Genomic DNA, 21,728 nt, shown 5'->3' with positions numbered 1-21,728 from the left:
TTCGTGCATAGCCTTATGTAACCTCTTTCTCATGGTTTTCACTCATATTGCATCCATGACATCCATTAATCACACTTTGATAAATATGATTACACTGAACACAGTAACGAATCTAAATTCTTAATTTCAGTAGGTATATATATATATATATATATATATATATATATATATATATATATATATATATAGAATTGATGTATCTGCTTATTTTACTGATCATACCCATAGGCTCATTCATCCTTCCAGTCAGGTAGTATTCAACATCACCTGTTTCGTGTGAGTGCTCATTGGTGTCAAATACATCTATTGGCTGATGTTTCAATTCTGTAATAAAGTTTTTAATGGAAGTCAAATTTTTACTGTAGTTCCTTCGTAATATAACAAATAAGACAAAACGTTTTTCTCTGAATTTCCTTCACCGGTTATTTCAGAAGCATCTGTCATCATATTTACTATATGTTCCCCCCACAGCCTGGTCTGGAGCATTTTACCTACAAACTCCATCTGATGGACATAATAGCATATTAAGTACGTCTAAGAGTTACTGCATTTCTAATCTCGGTGTAATTGTTGTTTGGTATATTAAGCTGCTGGTATGAGGAACTCAGGAGAAGCAGCGTGTAAACTGATTGTCTCACTAGTAAGTCATTTATCTTAGTGAATTAGTGGACCAGCTGTTGTCTTTGGCTGTATTTGTCCCATTATCTGTGGATGGGCAGATGGCGTCTGGTCTCTGTGTGAATACATGTATCCAAGCAGTCTACATCTGCATAGCGTGCCAGCCACTGGACACAACAGGACCACCACCAGCATACAAAAAAATGGCTCTGAGCACTATGGGACTTAACATCTATGGTCAGCAGTCCCCTAGAACTTAGAACCACTTAAACCTAACTAACCTAAGGACATCACACAACACCCAGCCATCACGAGGCAGAGAAAATCCCTGACCCCGCCGGGAATCGAACCCGGGAACCCGGGCATGGGAAGCGAGAACGCTACCGCACGACCACGAGATGCGAGCCCACCAGCATACAGCCACACAGCGAGCACAGCAACTACTGCCAGACACTCGTCACAATTGCGCAGACCACAGGTCCCCACTCAACCCCCGCACAAGATGGTACCACCGTCTCTTTCATGTCCTGAGTTCTGTCACTACACAACCATATATGTAAACAAATTAGAGGGGGTGGCGTTAGCGAAGTGTTATGCTGAGAAAATATTTTGGTTTCTAAAAGCAGAGGTTGTGATGGTTAACAGTAAACTTGTTGTTTTAATCGATGTCGCCATCTTTCTTTGGATTCAGAGAGGAATGGCGTTCAATTTACAGATTTAATGTAAGGACTTTGAATCTGCATGTATTCATCTGCACTGACTGTGTAGATTATTTTCATACCAAATGTTTGCTCAGTGTAGTAGTATGGGGAATGTTTGCTAAGCTAAGTTCTTTTCCAAAGTTACCGTATATATTAGCCCGCCCAGTTGACTGTGGTCTAACGCATGGCTTTCTGGGTGGGAAGGAGCGCCTGGTCCCCGGTACGAATCCGCCCGACGGATCTGTGACGAGGTCCGGTGGTCAGTCTGTGGATGGTTTTTAGGCGGTTTTCTATCTGCCTCGGCGAATGCGGGCTGATTTCCCTTATTCTGCCTCAGTTACACTATATCGGTGATTGCTGTGGAAAGAAGTTCTCCATGTACGAATACACCACCATTACTCTACCACGCAAACATAGGGGTTACACTCGTCTGGTGTGAGACGTTCCCTGGGGGGTGCACCAGGGCTCGAACCGCACAATAACCTTGGGTTCGGTGTGGGGTGGCGGAGGGGTGCAGTGGACTGTGGTAGTCGTCGTGGGGTTTTAGACCACTGCGGCTGTGGTGGGAATGGAGCCTCTCCTTCGTTTCTAGGTCCCCAGTTAACATACAATACAACGCAATACAATACTGGATATATTGATGTAGTGGATAGAGTTTCTAGTTTCATTGTTGGTTACATATCTCCCAAATTAATCCTGAAGGGAATGGAAGAGGAAGCAGGTTGATGGTGCATTGCTATACGAGTAACATACATGAACATAAATTTATGGGGTTTATCAGCAGCAGAAGAGAAGGGTTGAGTCTGTAGACAGTGAAGCATGTAAGACTGGAAAGATAACCTCCATCTAAGACTATGATGTAGAGTCTATCTTTAAGTATACAATGCCTCAACAAGAACCAAAGTATCCACAATGGCTAACGAAATGAAATGATTCTTCACAGGTTGAGACAGTACGTAACATTATTTCCGTGGTTGAAAAATCGGGTCAAATTCACACAGAATGTTTTGTGTTCGTTTGTGGCATATTATCGCACAAGATGCCTAGAATTCGTTGCTTCAACCTTAAACAACGTCACCAGGGCAACATATACACAGTGAAGGGTGCTGCAACAAATATGACACCAGTGGCTCAGGACAGCAATCTCTTAGTGCTGGTAGTGAAGAATATCATCACAGGAATTATCTACCAACTGCTGTAATGGAAGCCATCAAACCTATGTTCAGAGACTTGCAAATGAAAACTTATTGAAGAAATGTCTTCTTGGTGGTACTCAAAACCCAAATCAAAACTTTAAACAATGTGTATAGGAAAGAGTCATAAAAACCATATTTTGCGGGAATAAATGCTATTGGTGTTTATGATCCAATTTCGTGTTCTAATGATGGTGCGAAAAGCAGGAAATACGTTTTAGAGAAATTGAGAATGAAGCCAGGAGGGAACTCCATGAAAGCTTTCTATGCAATGGACAGAGAGAGAGTGTAGTGAAACAAATAAATTATTTTTGGGGATGAGAGAAGAGTGTATCACAGAAATGTGAAAAGAAAGAAAGCTGGTTTTGGAAAATTGAAAAGGACCTTCTTATGGAAGGGGGCAGCTGTAAATGAATAACAAATACAAGGAGAAACGTTAACTGCCATATTCTGCAAAACAAAGATTTCTGTACTTGGGTACATATAACATCCAAAATAAATATCCTATTACTTTCTAACCTGGTATGTTTATTAAACACAAATTCTTTAGGGCAAAATTCTAGAGTTTTTCAAATCAATTAAAAATTATGGTAATAATTGAAATATTTAACTACAAAATTTGAATTGTTTCTAAAGACGAAGTTCAAAATGAAACACCTAATTAATTTTTTCATGAATTAAATAATTTTTTTAGTTTCATACACCTATAACTGGTTTGTATGGCGTGCGAAATTCATCGAAGAATCTCTCATGCTTATGAAGGGAAGTGTACCTATAGCAATAAATGCAGCCAACAGTAAGTGAAAAAAATTATGAAATGTCACATGTAAAAAAAAAATTATTTTGTTATGTTTTTGAACTTCCACTGTTAGGAGTGTGAATCTGGAACTTCTTGCTCGTGCTGACACATCTACACGAATTTATTTGTAAAAGTATAGACAGTGAAAATTGAAGTGTCCTGTGGTGCCTCACCTGCTCCACGTCTGCCCATTTGACGTTCAACCCCGCTTAACACACGAGCTACAAACACCATCTCATGACGGCAGCAACACATTAAGTGCATTGAAGGGGAACTGTCATTCCAGTTCCTTTGTGATTTATGCTGCTGTGCTTTGAAACTATGTCAACACATAGCGGTCATAAACACAATTGTTGAGCTTCGTACGAGCCTTATATTTATGCTTTATTTTGTACCAAATACTGTGTAATATTCTAGGCTACAGGTAGGAGAAGCAGTGTGTAAACTGATTATCTGCATTCTGAGTGATTCATCTTAGTGGGCTCGCTACTGTAGTTGCGAGTGTGTTTTCCATTATCTGTGTGTGGACAGTACCTCAGCAGTACCGTGTATGGTAATCTGACCACTGTGGACTCGAAGCAGTGTTCCTTCTGTGCAGCACGCCAAGCGCTGGAGAGAGCAGGACCGGCCCCTCCTCGCAGCCGCACAGTGGCCACAGCGACGACGGCCGGAGCCCAGCCACAGCTGTGCCCCCCACCACTCCCCAGGCCACTCCACAGCCTGATGACGCCGCCGTCTCTCTGCTGCGGTGAGTTCCATCACTTCTTGTGCAGACTGTCCACAACTACAGCGCGACATGTTGGGGAGATAGCCTAGTGTTAAAGTAAAGAAATGGAATGTCGCTGATTCCTGTTTTTGACAAAGCAGAAGTTATAGTTCTCGTTTAAAGTTACTGCTGTTATAAACTGCGACATTCGAAGAGGCAAGGATGCAAGGGATTCCCTGCACTCTTCTACAGGTTTGCAATTTGTCGTATTTTCAATTCCTAACACAACTTAGCAGCTGAATGAAATTACTTGTTGTAAGATGCAATAATACTGAATACATCCCCAAAGATAGCAACTGTGTTGGTCTGTTAGAGGCAGTTTCCGTTTGCAGGGATGGTTTCCTATCTTATGAATTAATTCTGTAGGGGTTAGATCTTGATTGTTGCTTATGACTAGCAATCACCTTCACTATTAGGATGCATCACCACATGACCAGGACTTTCTGAAACTTGCATTGTCTTGCATTTCCACGATGACTCTCCCTACACTATCATGAGATATTCTCTCACAGGGTCTGTGGGAACGCCTGAGCCGTGTATGGCTCGTGTTTCATGACATTTATTCCATGTAATCTTCTATTACAATACCCCCGCCTCGTTTACTTATTCTACTTACTAGCGTCACTAACTTCCTACCATACTTGTCCGTGAGCGACAGCAGCAGCGCATTTCGATAAGTGCGCTGTCGTACCATCTCTGGAGCGACCGACAGTATTTCCGTGTCGTCGTGTGTCTGGTAGTCAGTGAGGGTGATCGGATCTGGAGCGGTTGGAGTTGGAACGCGGCAGAAGTGCAGTCGAAACGTAGGTGCAGTCAGATACTGAGCCTCAGGGAGGTCCGCACAGCTAGTACCAGCGAGGGCGACCGTTGGTTGGGCGTTCGGTCCGTCGCCTCATCGACGAGGTGTATTTTCTTTCGGTTCCTTCCTGTGCAGAGATGTCGGCTGTGTTCCCTCTGCATGGCTGGGACCGAGCCAATGTCTCTGGAACGTCGTCCATCCGAAGAAAGTCGGCTGAATTGGGGACGCACCAGCAGTGCAGTCGGGATGCAGCAGCAGTGAAGTCGGGCACGGAGAGCAGGTGAGTCGCGGACAGCAAGTACTCGCAGACCGCTCGTGACAGAGGATGAACTGTTTGACGGACAGAGATTGGAGCGGGACGACTGCTGGTCGTCTCATCGGCCGACATATATTTGGTCTTTTTCACCGCTTCTGGGCCTCATCACTGGCTCATCTTGCTGGATGTGGTTTGGTTCCTTCTTGTGCGGAACGTCTTGGCCAATGGGCAAGAGTTCCTCTGCATGATTGGGTCAGAGCCATCGTGCCAGGATCGCCGTGTCTCCCACTTCCCGACAGACATCGGGTTCAGTCGGTTTGGAGCTGCAGTGAGCTCCGGATAGGCAAGACTCGCCCGACCATTGCTGATACACGTGGTTTGAGTGCCAATGACCTTGGTTGGATGCTGGTCGGTCGTGTGGTCAGACGACGTGTTTCGTCACCGACTGTCCTTCGATTTTGTGTGTGTGTCCTCCTGTGATATGTCCTAGTTGTTCATCAGTCATTCGTTTCACGAGTGTTCCAGTTTCTTGTGGCAGTGTTTCGTGCAACACTGTGTACCCTGTGTCAGTTCGACTGAGCAATGCGTTACCCTAGGTAGTGTTATAGGCCCTTTGCTATTCCTTATCTATATAAAAGATTTTAGAGACAATCTGAGCAGCCGCCTTCGGTTGTTTGCAGATGACGCTGTCGTTTATGGATTAATAAAGTCATCAGAAGATCAAAACAAACTGCAAAACGATTTAGAAAAGATATCTGAATTGTGCGAAAAGTGGCAGTCATCCACACGAGTGCTAAAAGAAACTCGTTAAACTTCCGTTACACGATAAATGAGTCTAATCTAAAAGCTGTAAATTCAACTAAATACCTACGTATTACAGTAAAGAACAACTTAAATCGGAAGGAACACATATAAAATGTTGTGGGGAAGGATAACGAAAGACTGCGTTTTATTGGCAGGACACTTACATGATGTAACAGACCTACTAAGGCGACTGCCTACACCACTCTTGTCCGTCTGCTTTTAGAATACTGCTGCACGGTGTGGGATCCTTACCAGATAGGACTGACGGAGTACACTGAAAAAGTTCAAGGAAAGACAGCACGTTTTGTATTGTCTCGAAATATGGGAGAGAGTGTCACAGAAATTATACACGACTTGGGCTGGAGATCATTAAAAGAAAGGCGTTTTTCATTGCGACGGAATCTTCTCACGAAATTCCAATCACCAACATTCTCCTCCGATGCGAAAATATTTTGTTGACACCGACCTACATAGGGCGGAACGATCACCAAGATAAAACAAGGGAAAACAGAGCTCATACGGAAAGATATAGGTGTTCATTCTTCCCACGTGCTATGCGAGATTGGAATAATGAATTGCGAAGGTGGTTCGATGAACCCTCAGCCAGGCACTTAAATATGATTTGCAGAGTATCGATGTAGATGTAGAAGTTCTGTAATGCTGTCTGCTTACTGCAGTAGCCAGTTGATCGGCTAAGACAGCAGCGAGTGAATGTTTTCTTACTGAGTTGATGCTGTCCCCCACGACGTGTAGTTCCAAAGCCGTTGCGATGTTCATATCTGTCAGTAGTTATTGCGCCTGGGCCTATTAACACAACAATATTTGAAGACGAGTGTTAATGGTCTCTTCGTCTCGCTGGCAATTTGGTTGTAATGTTTTTGGTCCGGTGACCGAAATTAGGTGCTTGCTTCTTCGGCTGTCTGTCGGTTGGGTTGCCTTCCGATTCAGAGACTGTTGGTCAGGCTGCCTTTCTCGCCTAAACGGGCATTAGTGTTACGATCCCAGGCTAACCGTTGGAAACTTCTGAGGGCCGTTCCTTGTGTGCTACATAGTAATTTCCCTGTTTGGGTTTTAGTTATTTTATTGATGTGAGGTCTTCAGCTGAGTTTTAATATTTCTTAAATTAATTTCCTCGTTTTGCCCTTTTGCATGAAATGTTTTAAGATAAAGCTTTGTGCCTTTTAAATTTAAACTCTTTTCTAGGCCTTTAGCCGTTGAACAATTTGTTTGATATGTGGCCTTCAGCCAAGTATCAATATCACCTAAAATTAATGTTTTTACCTTGTCCTTAAGGCATGGGATTTTTATTTTTGTATAGGGCCCTTCAGCCTAATTTTGTATGAAAATTTTTAAGATAAGGCTTTCTGCCTTTTAAAATTCAAACTCTTCTTTCTAGGGCTTAAGCCATTACATTATTTACTGATGTGCTTCCTTCAGCCAAGTTTCAATATCTCTTAAATTAATGTTGTTGTCTTGCCCTTTTACATGAAATATTTTAAGATAGCTACTTCTGCCTTTTGATGGTAACTCTCCTTATTGTTTTACATGCAGCCTCCAGCCAAGTTCCAGTTAAATTAAATTGCTAAGACCTTCAGCCTCTTTCGGTTGAGGATTTAGAAAATATTTTAGGGTGAAACCTCCAGAAGAACCTTGTCGTGACGCCATCTGCATTGCGAAAATATTCTGGACAATTTACCTTTTTGGATCCCTGGGAATGGACTGTCAAGGTGGAAGTGACCGTAGAATAAGTTACAGAGATATAACATTCTATGACTTGGAGCTTTGAATTCCTAAGTTTGGTTGTAGTTGGAAAGCTAGGGAGTCTAAAAACGGAACTGCAAAGACCCAGTGTAGATACAGTGGGGTCATTGATGTGAAATAGAAGAAAGCAAAGGATTTGTCATAAGATACATTGGGGTAATATCAACAGCAAATTGTATAATGGAATTCGTTATAAATAGGAAAGCAGGGGAGTGTGTGGGCTACTGTGAACTGCTCAATGACAGAGTTTTTCTCACCAGATTCGATATCAAAAATGGTTCAAATGGCTCTGAGCACTATGGGACTTAACATCTGAGATATCAGTCCCCTAGAACTTAGAACTACTTAAACCTAACTAACCTAAGGACATCACACACATCCATGCCCGAGGCAGGATTCGAACCTGCGAACGTGGCGGTCGCGCGGTTCCAGACTGAAGCACCTAGAACCCCTCGGCCACACCGGCCGGCGATTCGACATCAAACGAACACCGACAACAGTAGTTCAGGTACAGATGGCAACGACACATGAAAAGGAGAAAAGAGAGGAAGCATGGAATTGAAATGCGATTGTAGAGGAAAGAAAAGAAGAAATTGTCATGGGGATTATGGGTTTGGCACAGCGATGAGAGAGGTAAACGTCTAGTTGAATTATGCAGTCAAATTGAAATGGTAATAACGAATACTCTGTTCAGGAATCATGTGAGGAAAAATATGCTTGGAAAATACACAGGGACACTGAAGGATTCGAGCTGGATTACTTCATGGTCAGACAGAGATTGCGACATCAGATATTGGAACGTAAGGTGTACCCAGATGTACACAAAGATTTAATAATTATGAAGAGTAGAGTGACGTTTAGCAGAATCGTCCAGAAGAATCAGCATAGAAGGATGTAGCATCATGCAGTAATGAAAAATGATGAGATGTGCTTGAAGTTAATGAACGATGTGTAAACGGCGGTAAGGAATATCACAGTAGGCTATTTAATTGAAGAGGAGTGGACATCTCTAGAACGTAAAATCATAGGTGGTGGACAGATAAACACAGATAAAAGGAAGCTAACTTCGAAGAAACCTTGAGTAACTGTAGAAAGACTGCAACTGATCAACAAAATAAGAAAGCATGTAAATGTTCAGAGAAAGACAGGAATAAAGCTACGTTCACTGAGGTGGCAAGAGTCGTGGGATACCTCCTAATGTCATGTCAGGCCTCCTTGTGCGCAACCTAGAACAACAACTCGAGGTGGTGGGGACCGAAGAAGTCGTTGGAAGTCCCCTGCAAAAATACATTGCCAGGCTGCCTCTATAGCCATCCACAACTACGAAAGTGTTCCTGCTGCAAGATTTTGTACAAGAACTGACCTCTCTATTATGTCCAATAAATCATCGGTGGGATTCATGATGCGCAATCCGGGTGGCCAAATCATTTACACCAGTTGTCCACAATGTTCCTCAAATCAATCGTGGACAGTTGTTGCCCACGGACATTAAATCGCTGATTGAGAAAATTGAGTCAACAAATGGCTGAAAATGGTCTCCAAGTAGGTAACCTTAACCATTTCCAGTCAATGATTCGTTCAGTTGGACGAGAGGTCCCAGCCCATTCCACGTAAGCACATAGCATGCCATTACAGAGCCAACACCATTTTGCACAGGCCCTTTTTGGCAAGTTGAGTCCAATGCTTCGTGGGTTCTACGCCACACTTGAACATTACAATCAGCTCTCACCAACTGAATCCGAGGCTTATCTGACCAGGCCACGCTTTTCCAGTCGTCTAGCCTTCAACCATTATGGTCACGAGACCAGGAAAGGAATTGCTGGTGGTAACATACTGGTAGTGAAGTCACTCGCATTGGTCATCTGTTGCCACAGCACTTAACGGCAAATTTGGCGCATTGTCCTTGTGGATACGTTCGTCGTATATTCTGCATTGATTTCTGCGGTTATTTCACAAAGTATTGCTTGTCTCTTAGCACCGACCACTACATGCACAAGCCGCTGCTTTTGGTCGTTGTATGAAGGCTGTTAGCCACAGCATTCACTGTGATGAGAGATAATGCCTGATATTTAGTATTCTTGGGACACCCTTGGCATTGTGTATCCTGGAATATTGAATTCCCTAACGATTTCCGATATGGGATGTCCTATGCATCTACCTCCAACTACTATTTGGTGTTGAAAGTTAATCCCCACTGTGTGGCCATAATCACGACGGAAACCCGTTCACACGAATCACCTGAGTTCATATGACAGCTCTGCCAATGCACTGCACTTTTGTACCTTGTGTGTGTGACACTGCCGCTGTCTGTATATGTGCACACCACTATTGAATGGCTTGTCACCTCAGTGTAGGCCATTTAGAAATGACATATGTGGGACGTGCCGCGTAGACTAGGTGAAACAACTGCAGAAAAATTGTGAAAAAACAAAAAGAAACAGTCTTTTGCAGGACTGACAAATAATATAGAAAAATCTAAATTACAAACACCATGGGAATTCCACTGCCAGCCTCAGCAGACAGAGCACATAGGTGGAAAGATTACACTGAGAGCCTCTACGAATAGGGACCTTGTTCGATGATTTGATAGAGGAAGGAATCTGTGTCGACAGGGAAGATATACAGGATCTACTATTAGAGCCAGTAGTTTAAAGACCTCTGGATGATTTGACAACAAATAAAACTGACAGGGTACCTAGCGCTTCATCAGGACTACTAGGTTCATTGGGTAAAGTGGAAACCAAACGACAATTCAAGTTGGAGAGTAGAATCTGTGAGTTGGCGACATACCATCACTCTTTTACAAAAATATCATCCACATATTTCCCAAGATAGCAAGGGCAGATAAGTGTGAGGACTAGTGCGCAATCACCTTTCTTACTCATGCATCCAAGCTGCCGACGAGAATGATATATGGAAAAAGTGAAAAGAAAATTGAGAAACTGTCAAATGACGGTCAGTTTGACTTTAGAAGAAGTAAAGGCACCAGACACGGTGTTCGAAAGTTGTACGTTATAATGGAAGCAACTAAAAAGTTTTTTGACCTAGAAAAAGTGTTCGACATTATATAACTCTGCAAGATCTTCGAAAGTCTTATATAAATATGATTAAGTTACAGGGAAGGACGGGTAGGTTACAACATGTACAAGAACCAAGAGGGAACAGTAAGACTGGAAGATAAAGAACAAAGTGCTCAGATTAAGTGTGTAAGACAGGAGCAGTCTTTTGCCCCTGCTATTCCATCTACACATTCAAGAAGCTGTGATGGAAATATAATAAAAGTTCTAGGGTGGAATTAAAATTCGCGGTGAAAGGATGCCAATGAAAAATTTGGTTGATGACATTGCTATCCTCAGCGAAAGTGAATAGTTACAGGATCTGCTGATTGAATGGAGAGTCGGGTGAGCAAGGAATGTGAATTGAGAATGAATCACTAAAAGAAAATTCTACTGAGAAATAGTAGATGTCAGAAAACTTAACACTTAAATTGGTGGTCACGAAGTAGCCGATATTAAGAAATTCTGGAACCAAAATAACCCTTGATATACAAAGCCAGAAGGGCATGAGAAGCGTAGTAGCAAAGGCAATATGGGTACAACTAGCCAACATAATTCCGCTGCTATGAAACATTTATGTTTGGATTACTACTTCGTATGATATTGAACGGTGGACAGTGGCAAAAAACCGGAACTGAGGAGACTAGGAGCGTGTGAAATGTGGTGATAGAGAAAAGTGTTGAAAATTAGGTGGACTTGTCAGATATGGAATGAGGGAGTACTCTCCAGAATCAGCGACATACGGAATCACTGGCAAGACGAAGGAGATGTATAGCGTAAAGACTGAAGGGAAAGACAGAGATTGAAATACATCCAACAATTAATTGAGTGTGTAGGGTGTAAGTGCTACTTTCAGATGAAGGTTGGTGCAAGAGAGGAATTCGTGGCAGGCCACATCAAACCGAGTAGAAAACTACTGGCTAAAATAATCTCATTTGACAGATTAATAGAATGTATCTGTACTTAATTGTCTTTACTTCATAAAGGAAGTGCTACATATTATTCCTGAGCATGCAACACGCAGTTCGTAGTATCAAAATGTAGGTGTTTATGTCACATGTAAATAACATGGCCCGTTTCTCAGTAGACATTCAGTTTCATCGACGGTATATGGACACGTATTAAAGAAAATTAATAAAGGGTGTGTTAAAGTTTCATCTCTATCAAGGCTTTTATTCTGCTGAGGGAACTTTGAGTAATGGGTGTGAAATTATATGGAGAAATGAGAACCCAATATTCTTCAACGTTGGCGCTTCAGTCTCCAGCGAAGCCAGCTTCTAACTCATCCCAGAGCAATTGCATTGGATTTAGCTCGGAATTCTGGACGGACAGTACATTCATATAAAGCTGTTGTCCAAAAATTGTTGCCTGACAGGTAATGATTTATGATAAGAAGCACTGTCTTGCTAACGCAAACAATGTTGATCTACAGTGTGCAGTACACGAAGCTGGGAAACGTGCTTGCAATGCTGTCGAATTTAGTGTTCTCTTAAGCTCAATAGGGGAATGATACCATAACCATGGAAATATGCCGATAATTTAACGCCATCTCCTCTCTCCTTCACTTCTGACGTTACACAATATGGCAGGTAACAGTTATCAGCCAAAAACAGAGCCTTCTATCGGATTGCCACAGGTGGTTCATCTGTGCAGACCATTCGTTTCCATTCATCCATTGCCCAGTGGCGTCACGCATTTCACCAATTTTAGTGTTGCGTAGCACTGACTGCAGAAATGTGTGCCTCATTGGGGGGGGGGGGGGGTGCTCGACCATTTTACAACATTCTTTTTACCTCCCTATGCACAGTCGTTGTGCTGGCTGCAGTGCTTGATGCGATTTTTTACAGCGACCCTCCATAAAGCTTCATGGTCCCTGTCCATCAGTACATGCCTCTTCTACCTTTTGCTATGGTTGTTGCTCTGCATTTCCACTTCACAAAAGCGTCTCCAAAAGTCGCCTAGAGCTACTGTGTAAGGGTCGAAACATTCCTGGTACATTTGTTACTCAGGTGACATCCAGTGTCTAGTGCACATTCAAAGTCCCTAACCCCCGTGATGGACCCATTCTGCTATTTCTGGTTCTGTACTGACGACACAAGTCTCTCTGCCTCCTTTTATACTAGCGGATCGGCCTCTAATTACACTTGTTGGCCAGACACACATTAGATAGAGGTATCTAGATACTTTTGAGCTGAGAGTGTAGCGTACCTCGCAGCCTATCCCTGATGTTATTCGATCTGTATGTTGAGCAAGCTGTAAAGGAAACAAGAGAAAAATTTACATTAGGAATTAGAAGCCATGGAGAAGAAACAAAAACTTTGACGTTTGCCAATGACATTGTAATTCCGTCACAGACAGCAAAGGGCCTGGAAGAGCAGTTGAATGGAATGGATAGTGTCTTGAGAGGAGGATAGAAGATGAACATTAGCAAAAGCGAAACGAGGATAAAGGAATGCAGTCAAATCGGCTGATGCCGAGGGAATTAAATTAGGAAATGAGACACTTAAAGTAGTAAACGAGTAAAGCTATTTGGGAAGCAAAATAACTGATCTTGGTCGAAGGAGAGAGGATATAAAATGTATACTGGCAATGGCAGGGGAAGTGTTTCAGAAGAAGAGAAACTTTTCTGAAAGTTTTTCTATCGAGTGTAGCCCTCTATAGAAGTGAAAGATGGACAAGAAACGATGTAAACAAGAAGGGAATAGAAGAGAAATGCAGTGCTACAGAAGAATGCTGAAGATTAGATGGGTAGATCAGGTAACTAATGAAGAGGTACTGGACAGAATTGGAGAGAAGAAGAATTTGTGGTACTACTTGACTACAAGATGGGATCGGTTGGTAGGGCATGTTCAGAGGCATCAAGGGATTACCAACTTAGTACTGGAGGGCAGCGTGGAGGATAAATGTCGTAGAGGGAGACCAAAAGATGAATACACAAGGCAAATTCAGAAGGATGTCGGTTGCAGAAGTTACTTGTCGTTGAAGAAGCTTGCACAGGCTAGAGTAGTATGGAGAACAGCATCAGAGCTGTCTCTGGACAGAAGACCACAACAACAACAGCAATATACCTAAATGTTGTCAGGTCTTTAGTGTCATAAGAACGTAGGATTCCGCGGCCGGTGTCATAGTGATTAAAATTCTTCTGGGTATTATGCCGCGTCATTGCTAAAAACTAACAACAATAATAAACTAAAACCGACGTTCCGGCCCAATCACTAGGTCTTTAGTATGTTTACGAAGCCAACACGCAGCTCGGCTAGTAATTTGAATGGTATAAAAAGCGCGTGAAATTTGATGTACCCCGGTGTCCAAAATTAAAGCAACAAATGGAAATTTTACAAGGTTGCGTATATTTTGCCATAAAATAGTAGAAACAGGTGATAGTAAAATAGAAACGATGTAAAATATAAAAACATGAACAGCTACAAAATGCACAAAGGTAGATAAAAATGTTCATCTTTTTTTTTAAACTTAACCGATTTGCACACAAAATTCGACAACTGGTTAATGTTTTCAGCATCGGGTGTGACCACCTCTGACTCATACAAGCCTGGCAGTGACAGGGAAAGCTGTGAATGATGTCATCGATCTCATGTGGAGGCAATTACACTATTCTTATTGCAGAGCTACTCGCAAGTCTTATAGAATTCCCAGAATGAGATTTTCACTCTGCAGCAGAGTGTACGCTGATATGATACTTCCTGGCAGATTAAAACCGTGTGCCGGACCGAAACTCGAACTTGGGACCTTTGCCTGGTAGAGCACTTGCCCGCGAAAGGCAAAGGTCCCGAGTTCGAGTCTCGGTCCGGCACACAGTTTTAATCTGCCGGGAAGTTTCTTATAGAATTGTTGGTGGAAGCTTATGTGATGCAACCCATCTCCCTAGTGTGTCCCCGGCATGCTCTATGGGATTCAAATTGGGAGATCGAGCGAACCACCCCATACGTGCAATATCTCCTATTCCCAAGAAAACGTCAATCACCTGATCTCTATGAGGCTTAGCATTATCGTCCACCAATACGAAGTCTACGGCAGAGCACCTCGCAAAAACCGCATATGAGGTCCCAAGATCTCGTCGCGATACCTGACAGGAGTTAAACCTAGCCGATTCACCCGTACAACATCATGAAGAGGTGTTCGAGTAGTCAACATCAGGGGTAATCCTCAATATCAGTCTTTTACAAAGCTGTTTGGTTTCCGAAATCGTGTTCCGCATTCCCTCCATATGCAAATCCGTCGAGAATCACTCTACAGACTATATTGGAACTCACCTGTGAAAAGGACGTGGACTATTTGCTCGGCCATCTAGGTGGCATGTTGACGACTTTAACATTTATTTCTGTGAAGATGTGTCAGAGGTACATATACAACAGGTCTCTGACAATAAAGGCCACTCTGCTAATGCCTTCTGTATAACGTCTACCTCGATTCAACACACCCAGTGCATGCTGCGAGGTTATATGGCAGTTGCCATGCAGTTGCAAGGCGGTGCTGTGATGCCCTTTTAGCCAGATAGCGGTTCTTTCTTTCTGGTATCACACGTGCTGGGTCCTGCCCCCGCCTTTGAGATACAGTTTCTGTCTCTACAAACTATCCCCACATCTGAGAAACAACAGAGCGCAGGGAGCCTGGTAGGCGTCTTCTCTGTACCATACTCCACCGTCTGTGACTGTGTCTACATTGTGGATGTGGGACTACCCAGCAAACACTACCCCATTTTGTAGTTTCACTGACTTCATCGTTGTAGTTGTTCATTGACTGGAATGCCAGCTACCATGCAGAACACCATGGTTCAGGCATCTGCTGACAGTTGGTATGAATACATTGGAATGAGACACACGATGCGGAAATCGCAGTTTGTTGTTTTAACTTTGGACACCAGTCTATTGTGGTAAACTTCTTGGAGAGATGAGTTGTTGGAACTCATCACAGTTCTGCGATAGTGCTTCGTCCTCAGATATGTGTGTTGAGAGAAATTTGTAAGTATCTTTCTTTTGTTGTAGGGATCTTTCCGGAGAAGAGAAGGGCAAGATGCTGATCGTGGCAGCTAAGGAGGGGTCAGTGAGCAAGGTGCGAACTTTGGTGGCGATGGGGGCGGACGTAGAGGCGAAGGACGACGACAAGTGGACAGCACTGCACTGGGCAGCAAGGAGGGGACACGTGGAGGTGGTGAGGCGTCTGCTGGAGGATGGAGCAGATGTCAACGCCAGGGACCGCTGGCAGAACACACCTCTGCACATGGCTGCATGGATAGGCAATGCGGCTGTGGTGCGGCTGCTGGCAGCATCCTCTGCCGACCCCAACGCCAGGGATCAAAGTGGGATCACACCACTGCACTATGCGGCACGGCGTGGACACGCAGATGCGGCGACTGCGCTACTGGAGGCAGGGGCCGACAGGGAAGTCAGGAATGACGATGGGGACACGCCGCTGGCCCTAGCCGAGCGGATCAACCACCAGCGGCTCACATACATCCTAGGATCAAGTTCAGTGTAATGCAAACGAATCTGGAGTAAAATGAATAAAGCTTTCTATGCGACCTCTGCTACTTTTAAGATAAAGAATTAAGAAAATCCTGCAGTCTTGCTTTGCACCCATATTTACATAGTACATACAACGACCCCAGTACCATTACAACAAGAATGCTTCTAGACTACTACAGGTAAAAGGTGGGGCACTCCTTTTGCTGAAAATTCAAAAGAAATTAAATAATTCTCGATTACTTATAAACACCAGGTTTCTACAGTATTTTATTAGTGGAAAATGCTTTTTAGGTGCATTTTTGGTGCTAAGTGGAACTTCTATAAAATGAGAAAATTAATAGAAGTTTTTGAAATGCCTGGGCTAACAGGACAGAGCAGATTAGGTTGTGGAAAGGGGCCATAATAAGTTGCTGTCAGTTTCACTCAAAATACAAACTTTACTCATCAACACACACAATATTACAACAAGGATGCAAACCACTCAAAACTTTAATCGACCTCCTTTGATTAACCTTAGATCGGCTGATGGCCATACTCAAAATCCAAGACACAAGACCTAAGTAAGAAATTGAAATACAAGCTTCTTCTGGAGCTTCCACCCAAGAATATTTTCGAAATCTTCAATCCAAACAGGCTGAAGGACTTAGCAATTTAATTTTAATTGACCTTGGCTCGAGGCTGCATATTAAGAAATAAGAAGAGTTTAAATCAAAAAGCAGAAGGCCTTATCTGAAAACAAAAGCATAACAATCTTATGCCTTAAGGGCAAGACAAGAGCATTAATTTACGAGACATTAAAACTCGGCTGAAGGCTGCACATCTGCAAATACACTCCCGGAAATTGAAATAAGAACACCGTGAATTCATTGTCCCAGGAAGGGGAAACTTTATTGACACATTCCTGGGGTCAGATACATCACATGATCACACTGACAGAACCACAGGCACATAGACACAGGCAACAGAGCATGCACAATGTCGGCACTAGTACTGTGTATATCCACTTTTCGCAGCAATGCAGGCTGCTATTCTCCCATGGAGACGATCGTAGAGATGCTGGATGTAGTCCTGTGGAACGGCTTGCCATGCCATTTCCACCTGGCGCCTCAGTTGGACCAGCGTTCGTGCTGGACGTGCAGACCGCGTGAGACGACGCTTCATCCACTCCCAAACATGCTCAATGGGGGACAGATCCGGAGATCTTGCTGGCCAGGGTAGTTGACTTACACCTTCTAGAGCACGTTGGGTGGCACGGGATACATGCGGACGTGCATTGTCCTGTTGGAACAGCAAGTTCCCTTGCCGGTCTAGGAATGGTAGAACGATGGGTTCGATGACGGTTTGGATGTACCGTGCACTATTCAGTGTCCCCTCGACGATCACCAGTGGTGTACGGCCAGTGTAGGAGATCGCTCCCCACACCATGATGCCAGGTGTTGGCCCTGTGTGCCTCGGTCGTATGCAGTCCTGATTGTGGCGCTCACCTGCACGGCGCCAAACACGCATACGACCATCATTGGCACCAAAGCAGAAGCGACTCTCATCGCTGAAGACGACACGTCTCCATTCGTCCCTCCATTCACGCCTGTCGCGACACCACTGGAGGCGGGCTGCACGATGTTGGGGCGTGAGCGGAAGACGGCCTAACGGTGTGCGGGACCGTAGCCCAGCTTCATGGAGACGGTTGCGAATGGTCCTCGCCGATACCCCAGGAGCAACAGTGTCCCTAATTTGCTGGGAAGTGGCGGTGCGGTCCCCTACGGCACTGCGTAGGATCCTACGGTCTTGGCGTGCATCCGTGCGTCGCTGCGGTCCGGTCCCAGGTCGACGGGCACGTGCACCTTCCGCCGACCACTGGCGACAACATCGATGTACTGTGGAGACCTCACGCCCCACGTGTTGAGCAATTCGGCGGTACGTCCACCCAGCCTCCCGCATGCCCACAATACGCCCTCGCTCAAAGTCCGTCAACTGCACATACGGTTCACGTCCACGCTGTCGCGGCATGCTACCAGTGTTAAAGACTGCGATGGAGCTCCGTATGCCACGGCAAACTGGCTGACACTGACGGCGGTGGTGCACAAATGCTGCGCAGCTAGCGCCATTCGACGGCCAACACCGCGGTTCCTGGTGTGTCCGCTGTGCCGTGCGTGTGATCATTGCTTGTACAGCCGTCTCGCAGTGTCCGGAGCAAGTATGGTGGGTCTGACACACCGGTGTCAATGTGTTCTTTTTTCCATTTCCAGGAGTGTAATTTAACGGCTTAGTCCCTAGAAAGAAAAGTTCCTATTTTAGAAGGTAGAAGGCCGTATCTTAAAACATTTCATATGAAAGTTGGTTGAAGGGCCCTGTAAAGAATAAAAATCTCATGCCTTAAGGGCAAGACAAGAAATTTAATTTAAGAGATAGTAATACTCGGCTGAAGGCCACATACCGACAAAGTATGTTTAACGGCTTAATGCCTTTTAGGCAGAAAGCCGTACCTTAAAACATCTCGCGTAAAATTGGAATAAAGGCCACATATAAAAAAATAACAAACTCATGCCTTAAGGGCAAGACAAGAACATTAATTGAGAGATATTGATACTCGGCTGAAGGCCACATATTTAACCAAATAACTAAAAACCCAAAGAGGGAAATTACTATGTAACACACAAGGAACGGCGCTCAGAAGTTTCCAAGGGTTGGCCTGGAATTGTAATGCTAACGCCCGTTTAGGTAAGACAGGCAGCCTGTGCAACAGCTTCTTAATCTGACGGCAACGAAGCCGACAGACAGCCGACCGACCAATAAACAAGATCAGTTCCGCTCCATGCAGCCAGCAAAACGATCACAAGATTTCAATACTTTGACACACAGAATACTGGCGCCCACAACGACCAATAACACCGCAGCCGCCGAACTACACACTGTGCTAGACAGCAACAACACTGCCTAAAATTACGTCAACGACCAGGACAGGTAACTGGAACGTCAATGGCCACAAGGCAGAAGATACCGCTCGTTAACTTCAATAACAGTCCCCTAGAACTTAGAAAGACTTAAACCTAACTAACAGAAGGACACCACACACATCCATGCCCGAACCTGCAAACCGTAGCAGTCGCCTGAAGTGCCTAGAACCGCTCGGCCACCCCGGCCGGCGCAAAACATAGCAGTTTCAACGGTCTGCAGTGACGTTGTCCAGTGTGATGGTCACACTTTCTGTTCATTCATCTTGTTCCACATTCTCCTGCTGTCCTAGTATTCTGAAGTTTTCCTTTTGTAACGACATTACATAAGCTTCACGTAACCCTGTAGTTCCTTCACATCTTTGGCCACTTCTTTTTGCTGTGAGTTAATCTGAGAGAGATTCCTCAGTACTTCATTCATTTCTCCCTGCTGCTGCTCCAGGTGAATCATCATACACGAAATTTGTGATGCCTATTCGCTCTTTCCCTTTATCAATGCCTTCTAGTGTTTTTGTAGCATAGTAACAAAATTTGTCATTTGGCTAACCACATTCGTCGCTCGTCTCATGCGTTACATGACTATTAGAGCTTTTTTTTCTGTCTCCCATAACCTGGATACACGCTAGCCTAGCATCTCTCTGTGCATCTACTGCCTACTGCTTCCCTTCTGTTGCTCTCTGCTTGGTTTTAGACATATTTTCCGTGAGTACAGACAGATTGCCTTTTATGTCTTCCTCGAATTTCTTTGTCATTTCTTTACCTTATTTACGCTCCTTTTCCCTTTTCTTTTATACCCTTTGCAGTATCTCTTGTGCATTTTTTGTTTGATTATCCATCCGTACAGTATATTCTCTAATCATACTGTTCCCTGTGCTCCCATCTTTTGGCAGCTGTGTGGGAAGTGGATATGCACTAATCCCAGAGTGCCGCTCTTGTGGCAAAACCGATCTCGCATGCTTTCATTCGGTGGCCTTTTGTACAGGGTGTTTCCGTAAGAGGGTGCAAAAATTTAACAGTACAGAAAATATGTTCCACTAAAGAATTTCAGGTAAGAAACATAGGGTCAGAGTAACCATCTTATAGAGATAATAGGAATAAAATCACATTACTGTGTACTTTTTTATTTATATTTGTTACAGTTAACGGCAAATACCATCAGTGGCACGATGAACGTGCCATTTATACTTTGTGTTACAAAATGTGCTGAAATTGCGGGCCATCAACCTCACTCCAAGTATAACATCGGCGAACAAGATTCTGACGCACCCTGACAAAGATCGCTGGTGTCTTTCGGATCACATCACAGGCAGCTGGAACGCTGGCAACTAATTCCTTCTCCGCATCCACTTTAACGAAATCGTCGAAATGAATGGAATTGATTTGAAATTTCGTTAAAGAAGAATAATAAATTTTATCTTTTGCTTTTAAGTTAATTTTCTTTCGTGCGAACTTAGTTGTAGAACCACTCTCTTATTTTCGTGTGGTAATACAAATTTTTACTTTCTTAAGAATTACGTACATTTAAAGAAAAAATAATATTTACGTGAACTCATATGAACTGGTTAAGAATATTAGGTTGAGAATTGAGTCCTTTAAATCATTCGGCCTTGGCATACACTTTCCAGATGCAGTGGGTTTTTTTTGTTAAATATTTTTACTGAATTTTATCCCGGCTCTAGCCATAGAACACAAGATTACCTCTATTAGCAGAAAATGTTTTAATTATTGCCAAGCCGACATTTATCACTGATCAAACCTACTTCATTACACATTTAAGATATTTTGAAAGAACCAAACTGTTTAAATTTCAATGTTAACTAACATTAGCTATCCGCCTACGAATGCACAAACGTATAATTAATTAAAATTTTATCAGCCACAGGATCACTGAAAAAGAAGAACAATTTCTTAATTCACTATTGATTTTTATGCTTCTGTTCCCGATTTACGGGTTTGATAATTTTTTAAATGTGCCGCCTATTGTTGGTCGCGGCACAGCCCAGCAACACCGCTAAAAAATGCTGAAAAATTCTTAAAGAAATTTTATAGATGACGTGGGCAAGCTAATTTACATAAATAATTCACACTTTTGATAAACTCTAATATATTTAGAGCAAACAACAATACAACTCACATTAATTCGTAACGCATCGTCTAATGGCGGCTAAGTCCAGACAGAGACAAAAGAAGTCTACCCATTCGTAAAAAACTCTTTCACAGTGTCCTACCGCAATGACTTCTGAACAGAGAAGACCAAAGAATACATAATGCATTGTGCTTAAATAGTATTGCTGACTATTAACATTTCTTTGCAAATTGACGATATTATTCTCTTCCGACAACATTTTATATATATCTCTGCTATCGCAAATACTGACACATTTTACAATCACATAATAAATACAGAAAAATTCCTATCCTAAATACAGAGAAATATTACAACAAAAAATATAAGGAGAATAACAAATGTCTTTTACACCACATTCAGTAATATTTTTGTTCAATAATTACGATATATACAACTTGCCCAAAGCGGCGTAT

The 21,728-nt window shown here is 43.2% G+C and overlaps 1 protein-coding gene and 1 long non-coding RNA gene across 2 annotated transcripts in view; both read left to right on the top strand.

The window, feature by feature from the left end:
- LOC126426637 (ankyrin-3-like) overlaps positions 1-16,292 on the top strand; it is a 54,210-nt gene extending 37,918 nt beyond the window's left edge. Inside the window, exons 5-6 of the mRNA XM_050088524.1 lie at positions 3,910-4,059; positions 15,757-16,292. Of these exons, the coding sequence (XP_049944481.1) occupies positions 3,910-4,059; positions 15,757-16,249 (643 nt within the window). The 3' untranslated portion in view covers positions 16,250-16,292. The remainder of the gene's footprint in view (positions 1-3,909; positions 4,060-15,756) is intronic.
- A 1,751-nt stretch (positions 16,293-18,043) lies between these two features.
- Positions 18,044-20,615, top strand: LOC126427005 (uncharacterized). Its single transcript, XR_007576487.1, has 2 exons — positions 18,044-20,235; positions 20,327-20,615. It is a non-coding gene; the product is annotated as an uncharacterized LOC126427005 (long non-coding RNA).
- The last annotated feature ends 1,113 nt before the right edge of the window (positions 20,616-21,728 follow it).

Source organism: Schistocerca serialis, chromosome 11 (genome assembly GCF_023864345.2).
Source record: "Schistocerca serialis cubense isolate TAMUIC-IGC-003099 chromosome 11, iqSchSeri2.2, whole genome shotgun sequence".
NCBI classification, from domain to species: domain Eukaryota; kingdom Metazoa; phylum Arthropoda; class Insecta; order Orthoptera; family Acrididae; genus Schistocerca; species Schistocerca serialis.
Note: the sequence above shows the minus strand (reverse complement) of the source record. Positions and strands in the feature narration are given on the sequence as shown.